Raw genomic sequence first — 27113 nt, forward strand, 5'->3', positions numbered from 1 at the left:
TGCCTATGACCCTTAAGTGGAAGAAGACATATTCCCTGCTTTGGTTTTGTTTCAGCTGACGATGGTGGAGGACTCACCTAGCGCTTGGAGTGCTGCCTGGAGTGCTGCCTGGAGTGCTGCTGTTCATCCAAGGCCAGTTCATAACTTATATCCTGTTTCATTCATTCATGTATTCAGTATACTACAAGCCATGGATTATGCCAGCTGTTTTACCAACATAATCGAATCTTCATGACAGTGTTCTTCAGTGACACTTCCCACTTCGCAAAAGGAAAAATTGAGATTCAGAAAGGAGGTGGCTCAAGATCACACTCGAATTTGTGTTTAAGAGAACACACATTCCCAGGAGCAGGAGTCTAGCAGCTGTGATCCACTCCCTGCCAAGGGGAAAGGTTTACGGAGACAGAACCTGAGGGATAATAGAACCTTCCCCTCCTCACCCCACCACAGGGCCAGGCTGCCCAGTGAGTGTGGCCTGAGTGTGTGACACAGAGATCACTGACTGAAATAGTGAGAAGGAAAGGAAGTTAAAGAAGACAGCTTTCAGGAATTCTCTGGTGGTCCAGTGGTTAGGACTTGGTGCTTTCACTGCCAAGGGCTTGGATTCAATTCCTGGTCAGGGAACTAAGATCCCACGAGCTACATGAAATAAATAAAGGAGGGTGACTTCCCTTCTGCTCCTTTCTCTCCCAGGACCCAAACCACATGAGGAGCTGTCCCCTTCCCACATCCTGCAGAACCCACAATAGCAGCAACCCACCCCCACCCCCGCCAAGTTATCTGGCTCAGAAGTACATCCACAGAACCAATCCCTCCTCCCCTTCCCGAATTACAGATGAGTAAACTGAGAGTCTCCCAGCACTTCATCCTACAAAAGCCAGAATGAAAACCTAGCTCTCCAGACATTCATCCGGTACCCTCTCCACTCTTCCTCCCTAGAAATGTTTCCCACGGAGCAGGAAACGGGCCTTGGTGGTGGAAATGCACTTGAAACCCACCTGGGCTCCTGCCAGCCTGACCCTCACTAGCTGTGTGAATGCAGAAAGTCACTTTGCTTCTGTGTCCTCTTATGTAAAATGGGTACAGTAACGCCAACTTCACAGGGCTACTGAGAGCATCAATGAATAATACAGATGCATAAAGCATCTGGAATATAGAAGGTGCTGAGCCAACTGTAAGCCCAGCTCTGTTGTCCTCAAAGAGAGTTTTCGTGGGGAAAGAGCACGGCTCCCTTCTTCCCCAGCCCCCGCCAGCCAAAAGCAGAATGAAAGAATATTAGAAAACAGATACAGGTAAATGCTGCTATAAAATTGGGAGAGGGAAAAGTTCCTTCTCTTGTCAGTTGTTTGATAACCCAGACTGGACAAAGGGAAAGCAATGTGGAGGCAGAACGGGAGGATTGCTGATTCGGGGTATCCCTCATCATTTTCCCAGTGACCTCGAATTTGACCTTCCCCGAACACAGAGCACTTTGGCCAAGAGCATCTTTAAGAGACCCTCGTTTGTAGACCTCCCAGAAAGGACAAAGTAGGGCGGGGCTAGGGAAAGGCAAGATCCTCACTCCCGCCGCATCCGCCCTTGGCGGCTGGGACTACAGCTCCCGGCATGCCCGGCGCTCGGTACCTGCCCACCTCCAGCCTCCTTGCCCGGAGGATGCAGACGCTGGGAAGAGCGATGAGGATGGAGGCCGGTGAGGCAGCGCCGCCGGCGGGGGCGGGCGGCTGGGGCAAGTGGGTGCGGCTCAACGTGGGGGGCACGGTGTTCCTGACCACCAGGCAGACGCTGTGCCGCGAGCAGAAGTCCTTCCTCAGCCGCCTGTGCCAGGGGGAAGAGCTGCAGTCCGACCGGGTGAGGCCCACGGGGTGGGCGGCCGTTGGGGATCCCCGCTCGCTGGAATCTGGCTATTCAGCCAGGCCTGCTCGCGGGGCTGGAAACCCGGCTGGGTTTCTTTCCGAAGAGCTGGAGGCAAGAAGAACTGGTCGAAGGAGGGGAGAAGGAAGTGGATCAGAGAGTGAGGATGTGCCCATTGCCTTGGCAACAGGACAACGCCAGGCTGGGGCCATTTGGAGCTTTTGAGCTCTACCCTAGGCTCCCCACCAAGGAGACTATTGGATAAGGTCTCTCCCATTTCTTTGGCGCTGTGGGGAGGACAGACACGAAGGGACTTCCCTCCTGCCCAAACTGGACTCCTGCATCACAGGAGATAGAGTCTGCTTCTCCCTGCCCTTTGGGGTGTGGGTGGCCTAGGGGTACAGGGAGCTGGGTGGAGAAATCCCAGGTTCCTTCTGAGCTGGGCTTCATGGGGAGGAATGCTGGCCTGGGGCACCATTTCTGGGTTCCCATCTCAGTTCTGCTGCAAACTGCCTGCATGACCTTGGGTCAGATCCTTCCCTGCTCCAGCTCAGCCTCCTGTCTGTAGCCCCAGGGGGCTGGCCTGCGATGACCTCTAAGGCCCCTTCTCTCCCATTTCCTGACCTGATGCTGTGACCTTGGGTGAGTCTCTTTACCTGGTGATGTCCCTGTCTTCTCTCTGTAGAGTTGCACTGAAACTCTCTCAAGCCTCCCTGCCCGGTATCCAATGAGGGTATCCAATGAGATAGCAGCTCCTTTGGAAACTTGTAAACATCCGCAGAATAACTGGGGTCTGCTGGAGACCGTGTAGGGCTGGCTTCAGGAAATAACCTCTAAGAGGGATGATCCCTGAGCCCTACACTGGCCTGGGTGCCACTGAAACTTCACTGGCTGCTCACAATTCTCCCCGGTTGTGGGGGAGAGGAGCAAGGCTCAGAGAGGTCAAGTCACTGACCCGAGGTCACAGAGTCAGGAAAAGGCAGAGGCAGGATCTGAACCTAGCTGTATCTGACCCGAAGGTCCTTTTACTCCATCACACCACTCCGTTTTGGAGCGAACACTGCATTCCCCCGCCCCCACCCTCCCTCTGTCCTTTACTGGGACTGAAGGGTGGGGGTATGTGCAGGGTCAGCAGGGAAGAGGGGCTCACTCTTTTCTCACTGCCTGTGCCCCTTGCCTTTGTAGGATGAGACAGGGGCCTACCTCATTGACCGCGACCCCACCTACTTTGGGCCCATCCTCAACTTCCTCCGGCATGGCAAGCTGGTGCTAGACAAGGACATGGCTGAGGAGGGTAAGTTGGTCCAGGGGGCTGGCCAGGACCTGCGTCCTACGCCTGTCTTCTCTAGCCTGCCAGGGCCTTCCATGGTGGTCCAAAGCCATTTCTCCCATCCAGAGGAGACCTCTGTTTTCTTCCATGTTTCCTGCTTCTTCTCGTTCCAGACAGGACTGGATGCCAAAGCCTCTGCCCAGGCTGAGCCTAGGGCCAAGGTGACTGGCCCACGCTTCCACTGGGTGCTTCTACTGGGTGGTGCTTCTGGGGAAGTGGCAGAAACATAGGCAGAAGAGAGAGGAAGCCCGTGAGGCCTGTAGCCTCCGCCGGAGGCAAGGGATGTCCTTTCCCCTGGCTTGCTGGGAAGCCAGTGGTGAGCCCGGTGGGGGTAGAAATGGCCACGGGAAGAGGTATGCTTCTTTCTTTGAGTGATCGGGTATCTCAGATGCCTGGTGAGGGCTCACAGTCAGCAGGGAGGTGGAACGGGTGGCTCTTCCCGAGCTCTGACAGCCTCTGCTGCACAGTGCTGGTTGTGGGTGGAGGAAGGGGAGTGGGGAGGCTGCTCCCCAGCGGGCGTGTGGTCCCTCCCAGGCCAGGTAGCTGAGGCCCTGTAAATGTCCACTTCCTGGCCCAGCAGATGGCAGGGAAGCCATGCCTGGGAGAATGGCTTCTTGGCAGAACTGCAGCCTGGAGCAGGGACTATAGGTGGGTGCCAAGCCCACTTTTCCTTAGAGCACAGGGTGTGGCTTTGGGTCAGCTGACCCAGCCAGGCCAGCTTGGACTTGTCACTTTTCCTTTCTGAGTCTCTACTGTGTGTATAAAGTGGGGCGGCGATCTCCATTAGGGATGTGTTCTGGGAAAACAGACATCGCAAATCCCAGGGCTTGTACCCTGAAGGAATCTAACACAGCCCCTCCCTCCTCACTCAGGCCACAGTCTTCCCTCCTGACCCCTATGGGACACAGTAGTCTAGAGGCCAGGTGGCTCTCCAGAGGACCAGGGCTTCAGAATCAGAGCCCACTCTAGGCATCGGCTCCGGGAGCCCCACAGCTTTCCTGGTGGCCCCTGGGAGAGCAGACACCATGGGCGTGGCCTGGGCCCAAAAGCCGCTCCCACGGGGAAGGGAGCTAAACACTCCAGCGTCACAGCTAACACCTGTTTACAGGTTCTGGATTTGTCAAAGCCCTGGCATTCCCAGCACCTTCAGACAGGACTAGGGCCCTGCTCCAAGGGGCCAGGGGCTTTGGCAGGAAACTGACTAGTGTGTGAACCCTAGAAAGTCACTTATCCCCTTGTGCCTCCATGCCTGCATCTGTGGAATGGGGTAACAATAGCACCCACCTTGCTGAGCTGCTGTGAAGATAAAAGGGGCGGATACAAGTGTGTCGCTTAGTGCCACGCCTGGCACCAAGGACCCGTGATACAGAGTTTGCTGTCTGTCATCTGTAGGGCCCCACGGGGGGCATTCCTGGCAGTAGCACGCACTGACCACCTCCTCTGTGTTAGGTGGATGTGAGCACTGGGGACAGCCAGGGACATCAGATGTGGGTCCTGTCCCGCAGGAGCCCAGAGGCCCGTTGTGCAAAGGACCTGCCCTGAGGAGCTGAGGGGGGTCCAAAGGCTGAGGGCTGTCCCCCTCACCAGAGAGGCACTCGCTCAGTCTCTAAGATGGCTCCCTTACCTGCGTGGGGACAAGCACGCCCTGGGGCTTGTGATGAGCACGGGACAGGCTCTGCAGACTGTGAAGTGTGGTTGGTCAGTGCACAAAGATCATGCACTTAGTGGGATTGGAGGGCAGAGGCACTTGAGTGGGAACCCCAGCTCTGCCCCATGCTGGGTGTGAGGTGTTGCACAGCTACTGCCTTGCCTGGCCCTTGGCTTCCCTGTTTGCTCGGTGGGGGTGATGAGAGTATCTACTTCTCGTGCTGAGAATGAACTACAGTAAAGAGTGCAACCTGCCTGGCGTGGTGCCTGCTGCTTAGCACGTGCTTCATCAGTGGGAGCATGTAATCAGGGGTCAGCCAAGGCCCCTCTCACTGTGGCCTTCTAGGGTCCAGTCCCATGGGCCTGCTGCCTCTGGTTAGCCCCAGACGGGGGGACTGGTAGGTGTCCCAGGTCGCTGTGCTCAGCACACCAGGGAGATGGTGCCTCTTAGCCCTGCTATAGAGAGTGTGAGTCCCCAAGAAGGGAGTGTTCCCTCTTGCCTGACCCCTGAACTCAGAGAGGCTCGTCACCCTAGTGTGATGAGCAGGGGGTGGGGATGGAGGGGACAAGGCGAGAATGGGGCATGGGGGCAGTGGGAGTGATGTGGGTGCTGCTCTGTGTCAGGGGTCCTGGAGGAAGCGGAATTCTACAACATTGGCCCGCTGATCCGCATCATCAAAGACCGGATGGAGGAAAAGGATTACACCGTCACACAGGTCAGGGGGCAGCGGGGCAGCATCCATGGCCAGAGCAGGGGGTGGTGGGGAGTGGGGAGAAGGGAGGTCAGGAGAGACAGAACTAGGTTTTCTTGGGAAGGCCGAGCTGCCCTGTAAGGGGTTGTCCAGCTCCCAGATCGCCCCGCAAAGCCCCAGACTGGGAGACATGTATCAGGTTCTGTCCTTGCCTTGGCTCTGCTGTGTGACCTTGGGCCAGTCACTTCACTCTCTGGATCCTGATTTCCTTTTGGGGCATATAGAGGTACTGAGAACTGCCCACCCTTCCCTTCCTCACAGGCAATATGGAGTCAGTATGAGGGTACAGGGGTCCTTGTAGGGGCAATGGGGATTAGTACACCATCCATTTCATGGGCTCAAGTGGCCCCCTGGAGCTGGCATGTCTGAGCTTGGACCCTGGACCTAAGTGGCCAGTCTGCAGGAGGAGCTGGTGGACTTCTCTGCCCACCCTGGGGGAGAGGTAGAAGATGAGAGATGGGTAGGGAGGCACTGTCTTCCACTGTCCTTCTCTCCCCAGGAGCTTGAAGAGGGGGTGCTCTGTCTCCTGGAGGACCTGCCTCAGTTAGTGGCCCAGGATGCCTCCTAAGCCCTTCTTCCTTACCCCTTGTATCACCTGTGTCCCAATTCTGGTCCTGCAACTCTTTAGCTGGGTGACCTTGGGCCAGTAACCAACCCTCTCAGAGCTTCCATGAACCTTCCTAGGGTTTTAGGTGGGATTAAGTGAAATCACGCATGTTGAGTGCCTGGCACATCGCAATTACTCAGAATGTGACTTCTGGCTTACCACCCCAACTCCATCCCCTCCTTCTGTCCTTCTTAGGGGTAGAGGGTAAGTGAAGAGCAGGGGCTCTCCCATCCCGGGATGCTGGGCACTCCCACAAGGTGCCCTCCACATCGCCCTCTGCCCATAGGTCCCACCCAAGCACGTGTACCGCGTGCTGCAGTGCCAGGAGGAGGAGCTGACGCAGATGGTCTCCACCATGTCTGATGGCTGGCGCTTTGAGCAGGTGGGTGGAGCACGCAGGAGCCACATGTCCAGGCAAAGCAAGCTCCTCTCTTCCTGCAGCCCCAGCCTTGGGGTTCCCCACTGCAGCCCCTACCCAGGAGTCTTCTTAAGGCAAACAAACAAGATTAAGAAAGGCCACACTTGGCAGCAGATTGATTGGGAAGGAGAGACAAAGGAAGCCCCACGGGCCACAGGCAGCTCTGGCAAAGCCTCCCAGGAGCTGGGTAGCATTTACACCGAAGTGTGTGAGTCTCTGCCCCCCCAAGCGACAGTTCTGATGAGAGGAGACAAGAACCGTAGAGGAGAACGGAGGTCTCCTGGGGGCCACACCTCTTGTAGCAACTCCACAGGCATAGATTCCAGGTCCCCACAAGGGACATGCCCAGTTCCAAGCATGGCCGCCTTCAGAAGCACAGAGCGGCAGCCTCCCCTGAGGTATTCACGATGACCTGCATTTCCTTCCAGTGCTGATGCAGTTTACCAGCCAGGAGAGATTTTTATCATAAACAGGTTGCCCTAGTAATCCAGTTGACGTCACACCTCTCTCAGGTTTCCAGAGGATCAGAGCCAGCAAGCCAACCCAAGGTCAGATTGGCCCTTAAGAAGAGAAGGGTTGCACTGCCTTTTATCCACACAAGCTCCCTCACACCTGGAGGTTGAAGAAAGGAGAGGAAGGCCAGGCTCCCCAGGATGGCCAGGCCTGGGGGGAAGAACAAGGCCAGTCCAGGAACTGGAAGCCTGGATTCACATCTAGGCTTCACCACTGATGTGCTCTGTGACCTTGAGCAGGTCATCTCTCTCTTGGCCTCAGTTTCCCAATCTGTGACATGGGCCAGTAGTGCTTCTTTTGCCAGAACATTGTGTAGATTAGAAAGACCATGGATCAAGTCTCTAGCCCAGGGTAGGCCTCAAAACAGTGAAGCTAGCTAGCATCCTATGAATTATTAGAAGCATTTGACTCTGTAGGATTCCAGAGAGGACTCAGGGTCCTGGATTCAAATCCTGTTCCACTCATTCTGGTTGTGGGACAAACCATCCCTCAAGGCCTCATCTGCTAAAGGGGCTGGCTGGTTTTTCCTCTGTCTGCAGGATGAGGGTCCCTGGGGGCTGAATGAGACCCACCATGTGCAGAGCTTTTATCAGCCAGGAGGGGCCTTCAGATGTAGTTATTTTAGGGATCCCAGACCAAAAGTGGGGCTGCTTTCCTCTGCTCTCTAGGTGAGAGTCGCAATTGCATGGGCTCCTAGAGGCTGAGCAAACATGCCAGGCACCACTGGCCTAAGGAACAGGTGATCTGGTCTACCTCTATTTCCAAGAGCAAACAGAATATTCTATGGTGCTCCACCAGGTCATGTGGACCCCATCCCGCGACTTGGTTCTGGGGCTGCTTCAGCCACACCCAGGACACAGGAGCACAGTCTGCCTGTTACAGATCTCTGCCTGCTTCTGGAAGTGGCCTGCTAGATCTGGGACTAGGCCGAGTGGGGGAGAAACAGCAATGATAACTGCCTTCCCCTAAGGATCAGGCCCGGCCAAGCCATGTGGGGAGGCTGGCCCTGGAAATTGACCAGAGGCATAGGCTGGGGAGGTGGAGAGGACTCTGACTTTGGGCCAGAGGTGTCCTCTGGAAAGCCAGGGGGATGGGCCTGAATGGAGCAGCAAGATAGGGCACAGTCAGTATCTTGACAAGTGCCAATGTTTGCCCACCCCTGCCCCCCACCCCACCTGACCAGTCATTTTCTCCCCACGCGCCGTCCCTCCAGCTGGTGAACATCGGCTCCTCCTACAACTATGGCAGTGAGGACCAGGCAGAGTTCCTGTGTGTGGTGTCCAAGGAGCTCTACAGCTCTCCACATGGGCTGAGCTCCGAGTCCAGCCGCAAAACCAAGGTGAGCCCCCCGCCCGACCTCAGCCTCCCTGCCTTCCCTCCCTCCCCTTGCTGCCCTCCGCCTGGCCATCTGTGCTTCTTCTTTCTCCCTCCTGCTACACACGCCTGACGCCCTGATCACAGCTGATGCCATCCATCCCATGCCACCCATGGTCCTGTCTGCCCACGCCAGTTGCCCAGGCCCAGGCTCCAGGGACAGTGAGAGGAGATTAGCCCCAGGGTGTGACCAGAGTGGACTTAGATGTTACTTGGATGGTGGGCACATGGCGGCCACGGGGCAGCATGGCACCGGGAGAATGCACTGGGCTAGGGGTCTGGGCGTGGTGTGAGTGCTCTGTGTGACCTTGGACAGGTCGCATCCTCTCTGTGCACCTTGGTTGTATTCTCAGAGAAGTGAGGGGGTGGACCACCAGCTTGGAACTTCTGCGATCCAAGGGGCCAGTTTAGTTCCTGGGGACCAGGGCTGGGGCAGGGAAGCTGAATCTGTTCATTCTGCCCCTTCTGCAGGCTCCCCACATAGGACTCAGCAGCAGAGGGGTCTGGAGCCCTCAGGGTCCAACCCTGTGTTGCCATCCTGGCCTGTGAGGCAGCCTCAGCTGGCTGCAGGGAGGGGGTTGATCGAAGGTCCTATCACCCCAGACCCTGAGTTGGTCAGAAGCCTCAGGAGTCCAGGGTGGAACCAGCAGGGCAGGCAGCAGCCAGGCTGGGAAGAAAGGAGAGCGTTCCTTCTAGAAGCCTGTCCCTGTGTGTTGAAGACTTAGGAACTCTGCTTCCCGTCTGTTTGTCTGCCTTCCTGTGCTGTGACTTCCCGTGCCCACCCCACCCCCAGCGGGGCCAGTGGCTGACGTGGCCTTGCAGGGGTGCAGGGTGAGCTGGCTGCTCCTGCCTCTCTGGGAGAGACCTCAGGATCTGGGATGTCAGAGCCAGTGCTGGCATCTCAGATCTGGCTGGTGTCTGCTGTGGGCCTTCCCTGGCCTCATATGTACTCTGGGTTGGTCCTTCTAAAATGAGGCCTTCCCAGGCACCCCTCAAGGATACCCCAGCCACACACCCACCCTCTTCGTCTCCACCACTGTCACAGCGGCAGCGGCCAGCATCCTCAGCAGGTCTCCACCCTCCCGCTGGTTACCCCGGGCCCCTCCCCAGGCTTCCTGGGAGGGACACGATGCCCCGGCTTCTGTGGCTGTAGCGCTCCCCTCCCCTGAAGGTCCTCCTTCTCTTGCCCCTCCCCTTCACCCTGAGACGGGGGCCCTCGGGGCCAGCCGCCAGCAGGCCCCGGTCCCCCGGTCAGTTCTGCGCTCTTTCTTCCCTGGGTCCGCCGGCTGGTTCACAGAGCGCGGAGGAGCAGCTGGAGCAGCAGCAGGAGCAGGAGGTGCAGGTGGAGGCAGATACGCAGGAGAAAGGTGCAGCCAACCCCCGAGGAGAATGATTGCTAGTAGAAGCCGGCGCCTCCCGCCCGCTCCCTGCTGGAGCCAGCTGCAGAGCCTGGGGTCCCGGGGGCGGCCGGGGGTCGGGCGGGCCCACCAGGGTTAGCTCAGCCGCATGCCTGGCGCCTCACCTGCATAACCATCCCTTCTCTCACTTTCTCTTTGCAGCCCAGTCATCTCAGGATCCCGCTAACCTTTTCTCCCTCCCACCACCGCCTCCTCCTCCTCCGCTCCCCGCCGGAGGTCCTGCCTCATCTTCATCCACCTCTTCCTCCTGGATCTCACCTACACCCTGCCTCTTCCCTCTCTGCCCCTGTCCGGGTTTTCTCTCTGCCTGCTCACACCTCCATCCCGGGGCTGTCCTGGTCCCAGCCTCCTGCGCCCTCCACCCAGGCGCCCCGGCCCCGCATCCCAGAGCACCCTGCCTGCCGCCTCCTGCACCCCTTCTGGCACCTCCTGCCTCCCGGGCCGGTGGGGAGGGGAGCAGCTGCACCTCCTCAGCGCCCCCTGCCGGCCACGTCTGAGGCACTGCTCCAGCGCTTCACGTTCTCCTCACGTTTCCTCCTTGCAGGTTTCTGGCGGCACCCCCTCAGACCTGAGGTGGTGCTTGCAGGGAGGGCCTCCCCTGGGCCCCTCGCCTGCCCCCAGAGCTGCCATGCCTGGTTCGTAGCCTGGCGGAGCTGGAGGGAGGGGCAGAAGCCAGAAGGGTGCTCATCTCTTATTTCTGGAACTTGAGCCGCACTTCCGGCTGAGTTTCTCCCCTCACCCAAGTTTCTCAGCCTATCTTGGCCTTGGGTGTGAGGCTCTGAGAGCAGACAAGAGGGGGAGGAAATTCTCTCCCACCTGCCCATCAGCATCAGAGCCACGCTGGGAAGGAGGGAAGGGAGACGGAAGCCAGGTGCCCAGACCTCACCCCTGATGCCCAGGACTCCTAATCACAGCCTCGGGGCACTGGGTCCCCGGTTTCTGCGGGGCTTGGAAGGACAGGCCACACTTGGATGCCTGTGGCCTTGGGAGAGTCAGCAGGAGCTGGCTAAGGATTGGGCTGTGGCAGAAGCAGCCCTGGCCAGGAGCCCACAAACCCCCACTCCATCTTATCTACCTGCTGTGGCCTTGGGCAAGTCACTGTCCCTCTCCGGGCCACAGTTCTCTAAAATGGGACTGACAGCTGTTCTCTGTGACCTCTTGCCTGAGACACTGGTGACCAGCCTCTCTTGACTTTCACTCCCCCAGCCAGAGTCTTGGCAGAATATGGACTCCTAGGAGGCCACCACCCAGCCCAAGATGGGGCGTGGGGTTCCCAGCAGACCAGCAAGCCGGGTCGCCTTCCTGTATCCCCTCCTCCTCAGCTCTGAATCCACCTTTTCTGGGCCTCAGCCCTCCTTCCTCGCAGAAAGGACCTCGTGACTCACCTAACTCTCTCTCTCTCCCTGTCTCCCCCACCCGCCCACCCCCTCCATTTCGATCTCCCCTCTGCCCTTCTCCTGGCCCTGCACTCCCGTCTCCTCACTGGCCCCACCCCCCCTCCCCTCCCGGTGTTCTGACCACCCCCACCCCGTCCCCCTGCCCCTCTTATTTTCTAGCTGTTACAAGCCAGAGGCACCCGGATGTAAGGCCCCAGATCGCCTCCAGGGACTTGGGGTTCCGTTCTGAAATCCTTTATTTTTGTACCACGGGGTGGGCCCCCGGCCTGAGGCAGAGGAAGAGATCTCCCCGCTGTCACCTCTGTCTACACCCTAGGGGATGTCACTCACCCCTGCCTCCGGGGTCCGGGAGGGGGCCCGCGGGGACCTCTCAAGCCCTGAGGTGGGCCCTGGGACCCCTGGGCAGAGCTGCCTGCCTGTGGCCGAAGTGTGGTGTTGTCCAGCTGTGTCTCCCAGGCCCCCAAGTCCCTGCCCCCAGGGCCCCCAGCTGCATGGCAAATACTACGCTCCCCCCCAGCCCAGTGACGTCACCTCCTTGAGCCTTAGTCTCGCTGTGTGTCACCCAGGTCACGTCCTGCCCTAACCTTGTGAGGTTACCAAGAGGGGCGAGGGCCCTGAAGGCCCTCAGGGAGGGTGTAAAACGCAGGCTGGCCCAGCACAGAGATGCAGGGATTGGTGGGGGTGAAAGGTCTGGGGGTCGGCCATATCGGAAGGAGAGGGTGGGTGACTTGGCCTTCAGCTTGGCTGCTCCCCACGCCCACCCCATCCCCGCCATCCGTACTGCTGGGCGCAGAGTGGCCTGGCCAGGAGGGCAGCGGGCACTGATTCAGCAGGGGCAGTGGGGCCCCTCAGGAACTGATGGCAAGGGAAAGGGGACCGTCCTTCCTCCACCCAGGGGAGAGGCTGGGGCTGGCAGGGGCTGAGCGAGGGGCCTCTCGCGTTTATGGGCTCCTGGGCCAGGTACTTGCTTCTCAGTTGTGTCCAACCCCATCGTGTAATAAAACCTGAATAAACAGCCAGCCTGGCTGCCTCCCTTTCTCTGGGCCACATTTGGGGACAGCGCTCTGTGGACTTAATTGTGTCTGATTCTCGTGACCCTGTGGATGAGTCCACCAGCCGCCTCTGTCCATGGGATTTTCCAGGTAAGAATACTGGAGTGGGTTGCCATTTCTTCTTCCAGGGGATCTTCCTGACCCAGGGATTGAACCCATGTCTCCTGCATTGCAGGTGGATTCTTCACCTGCTGAGTCATCAGGGAAGTCCCTTGGATCAGGGGCTAAACTTAAGGTGGGATACAGTCCAAAGGTAATGGGGCTTTTTCCCCAAGTCCTGGGGTCTGCCTGTTGTCCCTCTCCCGTGTGTGTTGAGGGGGAGTATCACGGCTGGATCCTCTGTCTCGTGGATGGGCGTCCAGGGTACCAACGCTGCCTTGCTGGGTAAACTTTGGAAAGTATCTGCCCCTCTCTGGGTCTGTTTCTTCACGGGTAAAGCAAGGGGTTGGACGAGGTGACTTCTAAGGCCCTGCCCCCAGAGTTACTCAATCTCCCACAGCCTCCAGGCAGACGTGGATTAGCTGGGATGCTGAGGGCTGGGGAGCTGGGCTTCCAGGCACCTGGAGTTTCCCTACCTCACCACACTGTTCAGCTGGCCCTCTTCTCCCCGGCTTTGCCCTGCCACCTCCGCTCCATCCTAACCTCCCAGGACGTCCTCTCTGCTTCCCGCTATGATACCTTCTGGTCACCTCCACCCCCTGTCCCAAGTCCTGAGAAATACAAACCCCAGGCTCCCATCCATCTTCTGAGTCCAACAAAGCCCTGCCCACCCCCACCCAACTTGGCCAATTCCTTCACCATGTGCTGGTCCTACTGAGTGTCTACCTTGCCTCCCTCCTCCCCTCCCCCCAGCAGTTTATTTTGCAGGTGTTTTGGGGGGACATCTCTGCAAAGCCGTGATCCCCTAAGCAGAGGCCCTCCCAAGCCCACTCAACGGTCTGGGGGCCCTCACCACTTCCCTTGGGGCCACCTGGCTCTCTGGAGTTGACTTCACTTTCTGTATCGCAAAAGGGTCACCAGGAGGCTTGTTAAAAGAACAGATTACAACCCCCACCCCAATTTCCACTAAGACTAGGATAAGGCCAGGAGTTTGCATTTCAGCAAAGCACCCTCTGGCAGTGTTCTGCTCCCCCTTTGAGAGGCCCCTGGGGTAGTCCTGTCCCCTCCCCAAAGCTGACCCCCCCGTAGCAGCTGCTCCACCTGCTCCGTCTCCACAGGGGCCGCCCAGCAGGTGGAGGGCTCCCCACGCGTGGCTTCGGCGGCCACTCCTCGTCTCCCTTTGAAAACTCTGGAGACTAGGTCCCTGCTGAGGCCCCCGCTGCTTCTTCCTCCCACTCAGGCTCCAAGGAAGACGTGTCTGCGCTTGACACCCTCCTTCCCTCCACCAGGGCCCACCCCACAGCCCTCCCTGATCACTCCCACTCAGGCCACAGCCTTGGCTGCCAAGACCCCACCCCTCAGCTCCCCTCCAGCCACTGGACACACCACCCCTCAGCCTCCTACTCTGGGCCCCCACTTCTACAGTGCGTGTGTCTCCCCTACCTCTTTGGTCTTCCCTGGACCACCTTCCATGCAGGGTGGCTGGAAAATCCCCCCTCCAAACCTCTCTCAAGCTCTGCCTATCTCCTGGACATCTCCCTCCTAGAGGCACCCTAAGTTCATGATACCTTCCCAGAGCCTTTCCTTCCCCAGGTGCCCCAGGTCAGGCAATGGGTCCTCCACCAGCCCAGCCAGGAGAGGTCCTCAGATTACCCCCACCACCAATGCACCTGGAGGATAATGAAGGTCCTTCAATGCTGTGTCCATCCCCACTGCCCTGCTTGGTCCAGGCCTCCTCCTTCTTGAGTTCTGCAGCAGCCTCCTCACCAGCTTCCCTGCCTCCCATTTTCTCCACGCTGATGTCCATGTTGGTTCTAAATGTTAAGCCACTTGTGTGTCACCTTCCTGCTCTAGAACCTTTCCTGGCTCCCCAGAGTGCCCAGCATCAGATCTTTAGCTCCACTCCAAGTTCTTTGCCATCTCATCTCAGTTTGCCCCTCCCCAAAGGAATTCTGCAAAGAATTCCTTTGCTTTGCCCCTAACCCCAACCTCTGTCCAAACTAAAAACAACTTTCCCTAAGAGGCCACTGACTTTGAGGACTCTGTGCCTTTGCACATCCTCTTCCCCTGCCTGGAATGCTCTTCCCTCCTTTGGCTGCCTTTGAATCCCAACTCAAGTTTCCTCCAGGCAGCTCTCCCTGACTTTCCGAGTTACTGGCTGCCTCCCCCAGAACCCTTCACACTGGATCACCATCCCACCCCTCTCGAGATTAGGAGCCGAGTTCTGTGAGCTCCATGACCCCACTACAGCACTTGGCACGTGGTCAGAGCCTGTGAGGTGCTGAATAAGAGACACAGAATGCAGAGGCAGTGCTGAGACAGAGAAGTGGTCGCCTGGGAATCAGGAGACAGGGCTTCCGCCCCAGGCTCCACTCCTGACCCCTCCCTGGTGGGATCAGGAGGCTCCTTGTCCCTCAGTTTCCTCCTAGGCTTCCAGAAGCAGCCCAGCACTTGTCCCAGCTCTGACTCTGACCTGTGTGCGTCTGACTCTTTGTGGCACAATGGACTGTCGAAGGGAGTTTCCAGGCAAGAATACTGAAGTGGGGTGCCATTTCCTACTCCAGGGGATCTTCCCAACCCAGAGGTTGAACCTGTGTCTCTTGCATCTCCTGCTTGGCAGGCGGATTCTTTACCACTAGTGCCACCTGGGAAGCCCAACTCTGACCTGACGGCACCCCACCACTGCCTTTCCAGGGTGGCTCCTGGGATTTAGGCAAATGCCCTGGAGGTCAGCCCTGCCCCCACTGACCCCGCCTTGGCCTTCTGGACACTTAGCCAACAGGCTGAGCAGACAGCAAGGGTCTGTTCAGTCAAGGGCATGAGATTGGTGCTGGGGCCCCATTCAACCCCCAGAGTAGGACCTTGGGTCAGACGGCTTTATTCCACAGGGCAGCTGAGCTCACCTCCTGGTGAGAATGGTCAGTGAAGTCCCAAGGGGCAAGTGGGGTTGGGAGGACCCTGGACCCAGGGCTCCCCACACTTTGGCTTGCAGTGGCGGCTGGCCCACTTGGCTGTCTCCAGGACTGTGAGGGCCCTTCCTGTGGGAGCACCTTCCTCCTCCACCACTCAAGTTAGGCCGAGGGCTTCAAAGGCCGGAATCTGCTGTCTGGAGAAGATGCCATCCCAACAGCCTTTGCACTGGGGCAGGGGTGGTGGCGGGAGGACCTTGCAGCCACAGGATCACTGCTCAACTCTTCCCCACAAAAGTCAGCAGCGGAGGAGCAGGGAGGAGAAGAGAGAATCAGGAGGTGACAGCCTGGATGAGAACCCCCCATCCAGGACTGGTGACCATCCCAGGCCCTCAGGGGTGGTCTGGACCACCAGCGAATGGCCCACCTCCCTCCTTGTACCCTCACTGAGGCTGATATCAGGCATTAGGTTGGGGGACAGGAAAGACACCACCTCTTGTCCCCTCCAGGCCCTGCTGCCTGCAGAATACTTGCTCCCAACCCCCCCAGTGGGTGCCCTGGGCTCTCTGAGTCCAAGAGGTAGGCCCCTGCTCTGCAGGGGGGCAGCTCCTCAAGTCAGCACCTGCTGGATCCAGCTTATCACACCAGTGATGCGGGTGTAGACGCCAAAATAGTTGGGCCGGCCGCAGCCCAGACCCCAGCTGACAAGCCCTGCCAGGAACCAACGGCCACTGGGCTCCTTGCACACCAGCGGGCCACCTGAGTCACCCTGTAAGGCGCGGAGAGACAGGACTACGTCAGGGTAAAGGAATCCACTTCCAGGTAAAGGGCTGGACTACTGGGGATATTCTGAGAGTGGCAGCAGGAAAACGAGAACTGCTTTGGAAGCCTCCGATACATGGAGGAAGCCCGAACCAACCCAGCCTGGCCTCCAGCGGGGCCTGGCTGTCACGGAAGCTTGAATGTGTGTCCCAATGCCCTGCCCAGCTCTGCCTCCATTCTGTGGGCTCTGTCTAGTCCTCTCTGCTGGGTCACTTGGGCAAAGTGCCTCTCAGAGGATAAGAAGCAGCACTGGGGTTGGGTCTCAGACCTGGCACCTGGGTCTCTTCTGATCTGGGGTCTGCAACCTGGAGGCAGTCTCTCAACCTCCCAACCCTCAGTTTCCTCACCCACAAGGTAGGGACAGCCAAGCCCACCTTGCCATGAGGCTGCTGCAGGCTGCTGTGAGCCGAGGGCCGGGCCCTGGGTGATGAGAGCCGTGCCCTCTCCCCACCCCCTGGCACACTCCGCGGGAGTCACCTGGCAGGCATCCTTCTTGCCGTTGCGGTAGCCGGCACACAGCATGCGGGGTGTCACCTGGTAGCGGTAGGCCTCGCTGCACAGGTCCTGCGGGATCAGCTGCACGTCCACCTTCTGCAGGCCGTTGCTGGTGGGGCCTGCCCGGCAGAGTTGAGGGCAAAGGTAAGAGGCTCTGAGGTGCCCAGGGCCCCGTCTCTTCTCTCGGCTGTTCCTTTCGTATCTCAAGAGCTCCTTCCTCGTCCTGCTCTGCCCTCCCTCCCATCTCCACCATCCCCCTCACTGACACTCTGTTCTGGCTCCTTCTCCAAGTGGCTCATGGGGACAGACCCCACCCACCAGGGCCAGGGTCCTCAGGTTCTCCTCCCCCTCTTCCTCGTGCCTGAGGCCTCTTGGCCGCCTCCCCTCTTCTCTGTGACAGCCCTGGGGAATTTTTCCAGAGTACACACCGCACGCCTCTGCTCCCACCTAAAACTCAGTCAGCGTCTGCTCATTGTCCAGCCAGCGCTTCTCCACGAGCATGCGTGTTAGGACCCCGCCACCGAACCATGGAGTTTCAATATACACCCTGTGCCTAGCTCCACTGGAGGATCCGGTCTGTTCAGCTGGGGTAGGACCCAGACGCTGGTTTTCTTTCCTGAAGCCCTGAGACCTTCATTCAGGTCAGGAGTAGGAATCCTAGCTCAAGATCCTGACTGAGATTCCCTGCCTGCCCTTCCCTCCTGTTCTCACCCAGATCCACCTGCTCCCGGCTCCCCTCTGGTGCTGTGTGTTCTCAGGTGGGTTGCCACCTATGCTCCTACCAGAAACGCCTTTCTGCTTTGCTGGGACACTGCTGATCCACCTGCAAGCCTCAGCTCAGCCCACCCCTCCTCTGGGCTGCCGTTGCCCCCACACCCCCATCCATGTCAGCTCTTAGCACTGTCTCCTATTCATTTTTGTACTGCTTTGTCCAACTCAATGCCCGCCATATAGCAGATGTTCACAAATGTGTCACTGAATGAATGAATGAGCAAGTGGACAGATCCTTGCTTGACCGCTGTTCTCTATCATCTTCTTGGACAAGTCACTTTACACGTGAGCCTCAGCTTCTCCATCTTTACATTAGCCCTCAACCTCACCCACCTCCAGATTGTAAAGCACAGTATACACTCCTGAATGCCACCACCGCGAAGGGTGCAGGGCATGGCTGTAGTTGTGTACAGAACTGAGAGCTGGCCTCTAGGGACAGCAGCCTCTGGTCAGTGCAGGAGAGAAGGACAGAAACTCATGTTTCTGAGAGGCAGTAGCAGGAACAGCAGAGTCTCTGGGGTCAGACAGGCAATAGCAGGAACAGCAGAGTCTCTGGGGTCAGACAGTCCTGGGTTCTAGTCTCTGTTCCAACTCTCCCTGGCTGTGTGACTTTGAGTCAACACTAAATGTCTCTGTTTTCCCATCCTTAAGATAGGGTCCATGATTACCAATAACTAGAGTTGTTGGATGGATTAAATGAAATCATGTTCCCCTAAAATCTAACCTCCATATGGTAAGTGTTAACAATTAAAAGTCTCCCCCCAACACAGACATATACCCTCCATTGTCCAAGGAGCACAGGGTTGGAGCTTGCCCAAGGGCCATGGGGCCCCTGGCCTGCCCTGTCACCCCACAGATATCCCCCAGCATCGCCTCCATGACCTTGGTTCTCCTTAAGTGCCCTTCACTCGAAAGGTATTGAAACTCCAATACTTTGGCCACCTGATGCGAAGAGTTGACTCATTGGAAAAGACTCTGGTTCTGGGAGGGATTGGGGGCAGGAGAAGGGGACGACAGAGGATGCGATGGCTGGGTGGCATCACTGACTCAATGGACATGAGTTTGAGTGAACTCCGGGCGTTGGTGATGGACAGGGAGGCCTGGAATGCTGCAATTCATGGGGTCGCAAAGAGTCGGACACGACTGAGCAACTGAACTGAACTGAACTGAACTGAAGTGCCCTTCTGGAAGGAAGGGAAGGGCCAGGGAGACAACCCATGGCTGTAGGAAAAGCCTTTTTTTTTTTTTTCTATGAAATACAACCCCATTTAATCCAGGACTAGCAAGAGTGGAGCCCCAGGGTCCCTCGCCAACTCCCTTCCAGGCTCAGAAGTTAGGCGAGCCAGAGCCACCCATCTCCCCTGCCTGCAGTCCAGCTCACCGCCTTCTCGCAGGGCACCCCAGCCTGTGATCCAGCAGTGCAGGCCCGGCTCGAAGAAGTGGGAGCGGGCAGGCAGGCAGATGGGCTGCACGGCGGCCGAGCGCACCACGGGGTGGTCGAGCTGCAGCAGGGCCACGTCGTAGTCGTGGCTGTCCTCCTCGTGGTACGGGTGCAGGAGCAGGCGGCTCACCTTGAAGGACACCTCGCCCGGCCAGCGTGAGCTCTGCCACACTTTGCCCAGGAACACGGTCCACAGCGCCGGGGATGCCATGCTGGGGGTGGGATGGGGACTGGCTCAGCGGCCGCCTCCCCCATCCCATCCCGGATCCCTGTGATAGCCAGCATTCCCACCTGGGACCCAGTCCCCCACACCCATCCCCACCCTGTTCTGGCAGACCGTGCAGCTGGCAGTGTGGTGCTCAGTGCTGGCCCTGGAGTCTGACTACCTGGATTTCAGCCCCAGCTTCAGCCCTTCCTAGAGGTGAGTGTACCTCTCTAGGCCTCAGTCACCCTATCTGTGAAGTGGGAATAGCATCTTCGGCTCATATGTTCCTGGGGGAATTCAATAAGACGGTGGATTAAAAAAAAAAAAATCCAGCACAGTGCCAGGCACCGGCAGATGTTTTCTGCACACTTTATAGATGGAGAAACTCGGAAACCCCTGGAATTTGCGGGTCCTCAGGAGGAGCGGATGGGAGTTGAGTGTGAAAGAATCGGCAGAGACTGGGCTATGCAGACCCCTGGAGGCCAGGTCAGCATCCAGGTCTTTCTCTACCTTGTGGACAGTGGGGAGCCAGGGATGGAGTGAAAGAACCTGGGTAGTCAGACCACACCCAGAAGGGCACCTGGGCACCCAGGCATAGGATGCAGAAGGGAGCTGGACTCTGAGCTGCTGCAGTGACGCAGGGGTGATGGTGGCAGCATGGACGGGCAATGGCTGAAGATGCGTTCGAACCATCGAGAGGGCTTGCTGCCTGGCTGAGTGTGGGGGGGAAGGAAGGGTGCCCGGGTGGCTCCAGGCCTTTGGTTTGGACCGTGCAGACCCAGGAAAGAGGAGGAGGTGTGGGGAGAGAGTCCAGGGCTGCCGTGCTCGGGGCTGGGTCTGGAGCACAGGGCATCAGGCTGGAGGTGGAGAGGGGAGCTGTCAGCCCACCATGGCGATGGGAGGGTGTCTGTGGGCAGGGTGAGATGGCCCTTCTTGTGGGCTTCTCTGCATCTCTCCGTCCCCGGGGTGGGGGACAGGCACACCTGGAGAAGGGTGTCACGACCTCTGACCAGGGCAGGAATTCTGTTCTCAGCTCTACCCCAGTGTCTCGCACAGCCCCTGGCACATGGTGGAAGCACAACAGATATCGCTGAACGGAGGGATGAGTGAGTGGCTCACTGGCCCAGCTGAGAGCAAGACACCAGAAGCAGAGCGCAGCAGGGGTTAGCAGCCTTTCCCAGGGCGCAGAGTGTGTTCTGGTAGTCAGGGCTGAACCCAAGTGTCAGGACAGCAAGTCTGAGGGGCTTCCCACAACCCTCCCCTCTGTCTGCTGAGATCTCAGACACACTGCCCCCGCCCCCTCACCACCACCTTCCTACCCACCTCTCGTGGCCTGTGTCCCCAGGCTCACCTTTCCTCCTGGAAGCAGTGGGCAGCAGTGATCACCCAGCGGTCAGCGATGAGGGCCCCCCCACAGATGTGTCGGCCACGAACCTGGAGGCTGGCCTGCCACGGCCACTCACCCTCCGAGGACACGGCCCCGCCCACGATGCGGCCCGAGGGGCCCTGAAGGCCACAGTCTGGGGGCAGGGGCAGGGGTGGATGGAGGGGCAGGGGCAGGGGCAGGAGAGAACCAGTGAGACACAGGGACAGAAGGAGAGGCATGGAAGAGGAGAGAGGAAAGACACAGAGGGGGCCAGGGAAAGAGAATGAGGGAGCGAGAAAGAGGGAGGTGGGCAGGACCCCCATGAGGGGCCAGAGGTGGGGTAAAAAGAGACAGATGGACAGACAGTGAGCTCTCCCTCCAGCCCCCCAGGGTGGGCACCTCCCTGCCCCCCATGCTCGTGGGCCCAGCAGGTGGAGGGTGTCCTGCCCACCCCAGCCTGTCGGAGCGCCCAGGGCTCACCGCAGCGCTGCTCGTCCGAGCCGTCCGTGCAGTCGGGGTGCCCGTCACACTGCGGGTTGGGCTTCTTCACACAGCTGCGGTCCTCACACTGAAAGGTGAAGGTCCCACAAGGCACCCCTAGGATTGGGCGGGGGGGCAGGGTGCAGAGGGTGGGTCCCTGAGCCCGAAGGAGTCTCCAAAACAAAGCCCAGGGAAGATGGAGCCTGAAAGAGGCCAGGAGACGACTGGGGAGGGGTCCCTTGATCACTCTAAAGGGTCCCCTGAGGCTCCTTTAGGATTCCCTAGAGGCAGGCCGTATCCCCTCCTGACCCCTCACTCCCTCAGACTGGTGTTTTGAGAGAAGGTGATGTCTCCCCTCTCAGACCTGGGCTCCTGACGGTAGGGTCAGGCCTTCCCCAGGTGTGGTACCTGAAGCCAGAACTGTGCCTCCACCTTGAGATGAGCAAGGCTCCCAAGAGCAAGGCTATGCCCCTCCCATCACGCTACCTTGACCTGGCAGCTCTCCAGGCCCCCACCCACCTAGACACCCACCTGCTCCTCACTGCCTTCACTGTGAAGAGCTTTCTGCCCCAGCAGCCAGTCTTCACCTGGTCTCCTTTCCTCCTCTATTCAAGTTGTATTTCTCTTCAAGGCCCAGTTCAAAGCCCACCTTCTCTAGTTCCAGCCGCATCTCCTCCTTGCCCTCCAGTCTTCCTATGCTACTGGACACGATGCTCAGAGGCTTTGGCCCGGAGTGACCCATCTTTTTTTTTTTTTTTAATTCGATAATCCCCAGAGTACGGGGACCACTTCTCTGGTGCCTTTTATTTCATTTTCCTTACTCTGCCTTGCATATCACTGGGCAATCTGCAAGTGAAGGTTGGATGGTCTGAGAGATGGATGGGTGGGTGGATGGATGGATGGATAAAACAATGGAGACTCAGACAAGAGATTGGGCAGACCAATAAATGTGCAGTGTGATGGTCTGATAAGAAGACTGACACACAGCTATTTAGATGGATAAATGAGTGAATGTAAGTGCCAGTGGACAAACAACTAGTTAGATCCCTGGATGGATGCCTGCACCTGTGCATTCATGGATGCATGGACGGAGGATGGAACAACGGACATACAGACAGGTAACTGGGGAAACAAATAAACCCAATACATGAGTAGATTGATGGCTTAGTGGACAGGGAGATAGGTAGTTGGACAGGCTGATGGACGAATCAGTGGGTGGATGTATGAATCAACGAACAGACAAATAGTTGGAGAGACCAGAAGACGGATGGACGGACAGATGGATGGATGGAAGAATGGGTGGATGGGTATTTGGATGGATGAATAGATAGATGGATGGATGGACAGATGATGGGTAGACAGATGGACATATAGGCACACTTATAGATGGGCTGGTAAGTATTTGGACAAGAGGGCAGAAACCTTTGTGGAAGAAGCATGGAGAAGGGCCAGGCTGTCTGGCTGAGCCCATTCTTTGGTTTCCCTCTAGATACCTAGCCATACCCTGCCCTACCTTCCTGGCACTGCTCTTCATCACTCCCGTTGAGACAGTCGGGCTGCCGGTCACAGACCCTGGACAGGGGGATGCACGTGCTGTCCTCCTGGCACTGGAATGTGGCTCTGCAGACTGTGAGGACACAGAGGAGGGGCAAGTGGGAGGAAGCCAGAGGCACCAGGCTGGGACTTTGTGTTGCCTGGAGACCATGTGTGGTGTCGCAAGTTATGATCACAAATCTCTTTCTCAGCTACTTTGCACCTGAGTCTCACAGCAACCCGGTGAGATACTCCATTTCACTGGTGGAAAAACGGAAACAAAGTGACTTGTCTGAGGTCACCTGGCTAAGCGAGAACTTGAAGCCAGATGTCCTGGTTCCAAATATGAGGTGCCTTCCTCGGCAAGAAGGCAGGATCGGTCCAGAGGCAGGCACATCCCCTCTCCCTCCTACTTCCCTCCCACATGTATAGACTTGGATGGGATGCAGGCTGCTGTGATGGTGACTCTGGGGGCCAGAAGCCAGGATTCAGAGGCAGAGTTATTATTCCAAGAGAATCCTGACTTGGGGACCATCAGAAGCCCCTTCTGATCCCCTTCTGCCAGAGTTGAGTGGCAGTGAGCATAGCCCCAGGAAGAGTCAGCAGCTCCAGTCTGAACCCCTGCAGTGGAGGGTCCTGCTCAAAAGAGGCAGATACAGTGTCCTCTCTTTGGCCACCCTGGGCCTGCCCAACCCTGCTTAAGAGCCTTCCTCCTGGGCCTGCCCTCCCTCGTCTGCTCTGTTCCTTCTCAGATGGCTGCCTGGGCAGAAGGCTGAGGGTCATAGCCTGGTGACAAGAAGCCATGAGCTGGGAAGCAGCATACCTGGGTCCCCGTTTGTCTCTGCCACTGCCCCACGGGGAAACCCTAGAGAGGACACTTGCCCATCCTGTGCATCCACCCTGCATCTCAGCACAGCGAGGGAGTTTCCTGAAGGCTGATAATGGGAGCTGCCCATTGGGAGATCTCAAAACGATAGGCTCAGCCCAGCAGCACAGAGGTGGGGAGAGAGGAGGGACCGAGTGGGTGGGCTGCTCACCGCAGTTTCTCTCATCCAGGCCGTTGGGGCAATCCTTGACCCCATCACAGGTGGGCACACAGAGTCCGTTCACGGAGCAGAGGAACTCTCCAGGGCAGGCTGGATGGGGAGGGAACCATCAGGACACACGTCATTATGAAAACACGTGCAGACACACCACACCTGTGTGCTCACGTGTGCCCATGTGGCTGTGCACATGGTCCATAAGGACACACACGTCTGGAGACAAGCACACAGCACACACTCGGGTATGTATGAGTGTACATACCTCACAAACACCTGTGAGTGCCTTGCACATGTGGGCACATGCAAAGCTGCCTATGCTCATGCACACACGTGGGCACACGAGTGAACACGCACACACACACAACACTCCTTTAGATTAGCCTCTAGGTGCTTCCAGGGAGGGCTAAGAAGCAGGGAGAAGCTGAAGGGGCTTTGGGGTCCCCCCACTCCCCGACCTGCCCACACTCACGATCTGACTGGTTGTACAGGCTATAGTGCACCTGCACGCCGGGCCCGGTGAGGGAGATCTGGGACGTGAAGTTGATGGTAATGCCGGCGCTGGCCACCACAGGGATCCTCTCAGCGTAGGGCTGCAGGGTGCGCAGGCCACACAGCCTAGGGGGGACCAGAGACAGACTGCGGGCTACACGGGCTGGTCCAAGGCACGGGTCAGCCTGGGTCCCGGCGCACAGACAGAGCAAGGACAGGGCAGCTGGGGAAGAAAGGGGAGCTGCACCCCGGGCCCCCCCACCCCTTCTGTCTTGGTTTCTCCCCTGGGTGACCGCTCATCCCCACAGTCATCCAGAAAGCATCCTGGCAGTGTCACTGTCCTGCTCAGAAGCCTTCGATGCCTCCCCATTGCCGGCAGGATAAAATTTATCGTCTGGATTCTAGTCCCAGTCACCTAGGAGCTGTGAGAATCTAGCAGGTCAGAGCCCTTCTCTGAATCTCACGTTCCTCACTTGTAAAACAAGGGAAATTCTCATCTCTGTTGACTTGACAAAAGGCTCCGATGTGTCAGTGGAAGGAAAATTCCTTTACTGGTCTACTCTCCATAGGCAAGAAGGGACGTTGCTACTGTACTCAGAGTGGGGCAAGAAGACAGCCATGCTCTCCATTCAAGCCCGTGCCTCCCACTGAGAAGTCTCCATAGCCCTGGGGGCTTCCCTGTGGCTCTCTGGACACAAGGGGACACCAGTGCAGCTCCAGGACCAACAGGTGATGGGCAGCACCTTCTCAAGCATGGCCACACCCAGGTGGGACCATCCCCCAACCATGGGAACACACTCATATCCCTGCTGACCCCTCAGCCCCCACGGATGATGATTTTGTTCCCACAGAACAGGTGGGAGACCTCCACGGAAAGGTGGAATCCCACCCCCTGGGGAGCAGGTAGGAATCCTCCCAACTCCAGGGCAGGGGGAAAAGGGGGCTTTGCCCACACAGCATTGGTCCCAGCTCGCCTCACAGAGCAAGTGGACATGCTTTCATGGAAGGTGCAGCCACACCCCCAGCGTGAAAGGACCCACCGCAGAGAGCAACCCAGGGTACGCTGCCTTCCCAGGCAGGACACCCTCACGGAACAGATGGGTCAGCCCCATCAGATCCTAGGAATGCCCGCCCCTACAGGGAATGCCTGTACAGATGAGAGAAGCACCCAGAATATGGGTGGAAAAGTCTGCAGGGAGAAGTGAAAATGACACTAGCAGAGAAGGTAGGAGGAAGTCAGGAGAGCAAGTGAGAGTGCCCCAAAGCACGGTGAGAACATCTCACAGCAGGTGCAGCAGCCCACACTGCAGGTCCCCTGACTCCCAGGGGTCAGAGGCTTCCTCATAACTCCTAGAACATGGCAAGCACTTACTGGTTCAGTAATAGTTGGAGGCCTCATTGCATGGGGATTTTGAGGTCACAGCAGCTCCACCCTATAAGCAGGAATTGTTCTCATCCTGGTTTCCAGAAGAGGCTCAGCAAGGGAAATGCGAAGGTAGGCAAGAATCCAGCCTCCTCAGGGCCCAGAAGGCCCCACCTGGCCTGCTCTACTGCGAGGTGGGCACCCTGACCCTCACGCCACATGAGCTCCAGAGGCTGAGCCCTCATGTCCCCTATGGCACCCCTCAGACCTGGCCATACTGTCTGGCTGCGGGAACCATATTCTTGCTCCTATGCCAATGAACAGTTCTCAAAATGTGGCCTGGGGACCCTTGGAGGTTCAAAGAGAAAATTATTTTTATAATAATTCTCAGGTATCATTTGCTTTTTTCACTCTCATTCTCCACAAGGATAAAGTAGAATTTTCCAGAGACTATGTAAGGATGTTCGTGTGTATTCCATCACTCAGTTGTGCCCGACTCTCTGTGACCCCGTGGACTGAAGCCCACCAGGCTCCTCCACTCATGGGATTCTCCAGACAAGAATACTGGCGTGGCTAGCCATTCCCTTCTCCAAGGGATCTTCCTGACCCAGAGATCAAACCTGGGTCTCCTGCATTGCAGGCGGATTCCTTACTGTCTGAGACACCAGGGAAGCCCCCATGTAAGAATACAGCAAATTTTTCCAGAGACTACGGGATATATGATACTGTAACCCACTGAACGAAGAAGCAGGTGTGGGGATTCAGTCCTGGTCTATTAACCCAATTACTAAATAAAGTTGCAAAAACATAAATTGAGGATATTTTTCTTCACCAAATGTTTTTAGTTTTGGAAAATATAATTCATTTTCTTTATGTTAAAATGTAATGGTTTTTTCTTTTAAATGAATTGATAAATATGTTTACATGTTTTAAGTTTTCATTTCTACTACTGTACATATAGATTACAAATATAGTTTTTATACGAGGCATATAACTCTCTGGGTTGCTCAATAATTTTTAAGAGTGTAGAGGATTCTGAAATGGAAATTTTTGAGAACCAGGGCAGTACAGCCCAGGGGGACCCGAGAGGGATGAGGTGCCACCAGGGGGCGTCCCGAGCAAACCTGGTTCTTATCCTTTCAAAGCTAAGGAAACAAGGCGGGGATGGTGTGGGGATCCTCCATTTGTTTTTAAAGTATTTTAGTAAAAGTTATCAAGGATTACTCTCCCCAGAGACTGGTCCTGGGGAGTGGATAGGGAATCTGGGGGTTGGGAGATACTGAGCAAGGGGAAATGAGAAATCAGGGGCATCCTGAACAAACTTAAGGTTCAGGGGCCTGGGGCATTGTCCCCACATGCTCACCGTGGACAGACACAGAATCAGAGCTGGGTCAGAGGGAAGGGAAACGTTATATTTATAAGAATTTGAGGGCTGCGTGGTCGCCGTGGCCAGAGGCTCTAAGGACATTTTGGGGCAAGGCTCTTCATTAGCAGACACGAACAAAAGAATTCAAGGCAGAGGCTGAAATCTGGCGACGCAGGCTAAATTACTCAATCAAAAGAGGATCTATTTAGCCTATGCAGTGTTAAAAACCTTTTTAAAAATGCACGTGCCAGCTAATTTCACATAACGGCCTAGATTCTTGCTTCTGAAAAATACACCCCAGAAACATTGGCTGGAAGTAATCAGAGACTGCCTGAATTAGCCAGGGCATGTATAGTCCAGCTAAGGCGGTTC

The 27113-nt window shown here is 57.2% G+C and overlaps 2 protein-coding genes and 1 long non-coding RNA gene across 7 annotated transcripts in view; 2 read left to right on the forward strand and 1 right to left on the reverse strand.

Moving 5' to 3' along the window:
* The first annotated feature begins 1657 nt into the window (after nucleotides 1-1657).
* On the forward strand, nucleotides 1658-12356 carry KCTD17 (potassium channel tetramerization domain containing 17). Of its 4 annotated transcripts, none has more exons than XM_060414171.1 (7): nucleotides 1658-1848; nucleotides 3037-3145; nucleotides 5453-5544; nucleotides 6474-6569; nucleotides 8332-8457; nucleotides 9790-9859; nucleotides 11467-12356. In XM_060414171.1, the coding sequence occupies exons 1-7, from the start codon at nucleotides 1675-1677 to the stop codon at nucleotides 11844-11846; spliced, it is 1047 nt and encodes a 348-aa protein (XP_060270154.1). In that variant the 5' UTR covers nucleotides 1658-1674; the 3' UTR covers nucleotides 11847-12356. The 4 variants fall into 4 exon arrangements, with proteins under 4 accessions (XP_060270154.1, XP_027823558.2, XP_027823559.2 ...); XM_027967757.3 differs by lacking the exon at nucleotides 11467-12356 and adding an exon at nucleotides 10052-11368; XM_027967758.2 differs by lacking the exon at nucleotides 9790-9859 and having other exon boundaries at nucleotides 11467-12326.
* Nucleotides 12357-15320: 2964 nt separating this feature from the next.
* The window catches only part of TMPRSS6 (transmembrane serine protease 6), a 49359-nt gene continuing 37566 nt past the window's right edge, over nucleotides 15321-27113 (reverse strand). For both annotated transcript variants that reach the window (XM_042247247.2, XM_042247249.2), the window contains exons 11-18: nucleotides 23993-24138; nucleotides 23518-23616; nucleotides 22461-22574; nucleotides 20948-21064; nucleotides 20453-20621; nucleotides 18837-19108; nucleotides 16667-16803; nucleotides 15321-16136 (exon numbers count right to left, since the gene is read on the reverse strand). In XM_042247247.2, coding sequence (XP_042103181.1) covers nucleotides 15978-16136; nucleotides 16667-16803; nucleotides 18837-19108; nucleotides 20453-20621; nucleotides 20948-21064; nucleotides 22461-22574; nucleotides 23518-23616; nucleotides 23993-24138 — 1213 coding nt within the window. In that variant the 3' untranslated portion in view covers nucleotides 15321-15977. The remainder of the gene's footprint in view (nucleotides 16137-16666; nucleotides 16804-18836; nucleotides 19109-20452; nucleotides 20622-20947; nucleotides 21065-22460; nucleotides 22575-23517; nucleotides 23617-23992; nucleotides 24139-27113) is intronic.
* On the forward strand, nucleotides 16716-26187 carry LOC114114033 (uncharacterized). Its single transcript, XR_006059408.2, has 5 exons — nucleotides 16716-16828; nucleotides 19232-19317; nucleotides 19478-19587; nucleotides 24582-24741; nucleotides 25803-26187. It is a non-coding gene; the product is annotated as an uncharacterized LOC114114033 (long non-coding RNA).

The sequence above is a fragment of the Ovis aries genome, chromosome 3 (assembly GCF_016772045.2).
Source record: "Ovis aries strain OAR_USU_Benz2616 breed Rambouillet chromosome 3, ARS-UI_Ramb_v3.0, whole genome shotgun sequence".
NCBI classification, from domain to species: domain Eukaryota; kingdom Metazoa; phylum Chordata; class Mammalia; order Artiodactyla; family Bovidae; genus Ovis; species Ovis aries.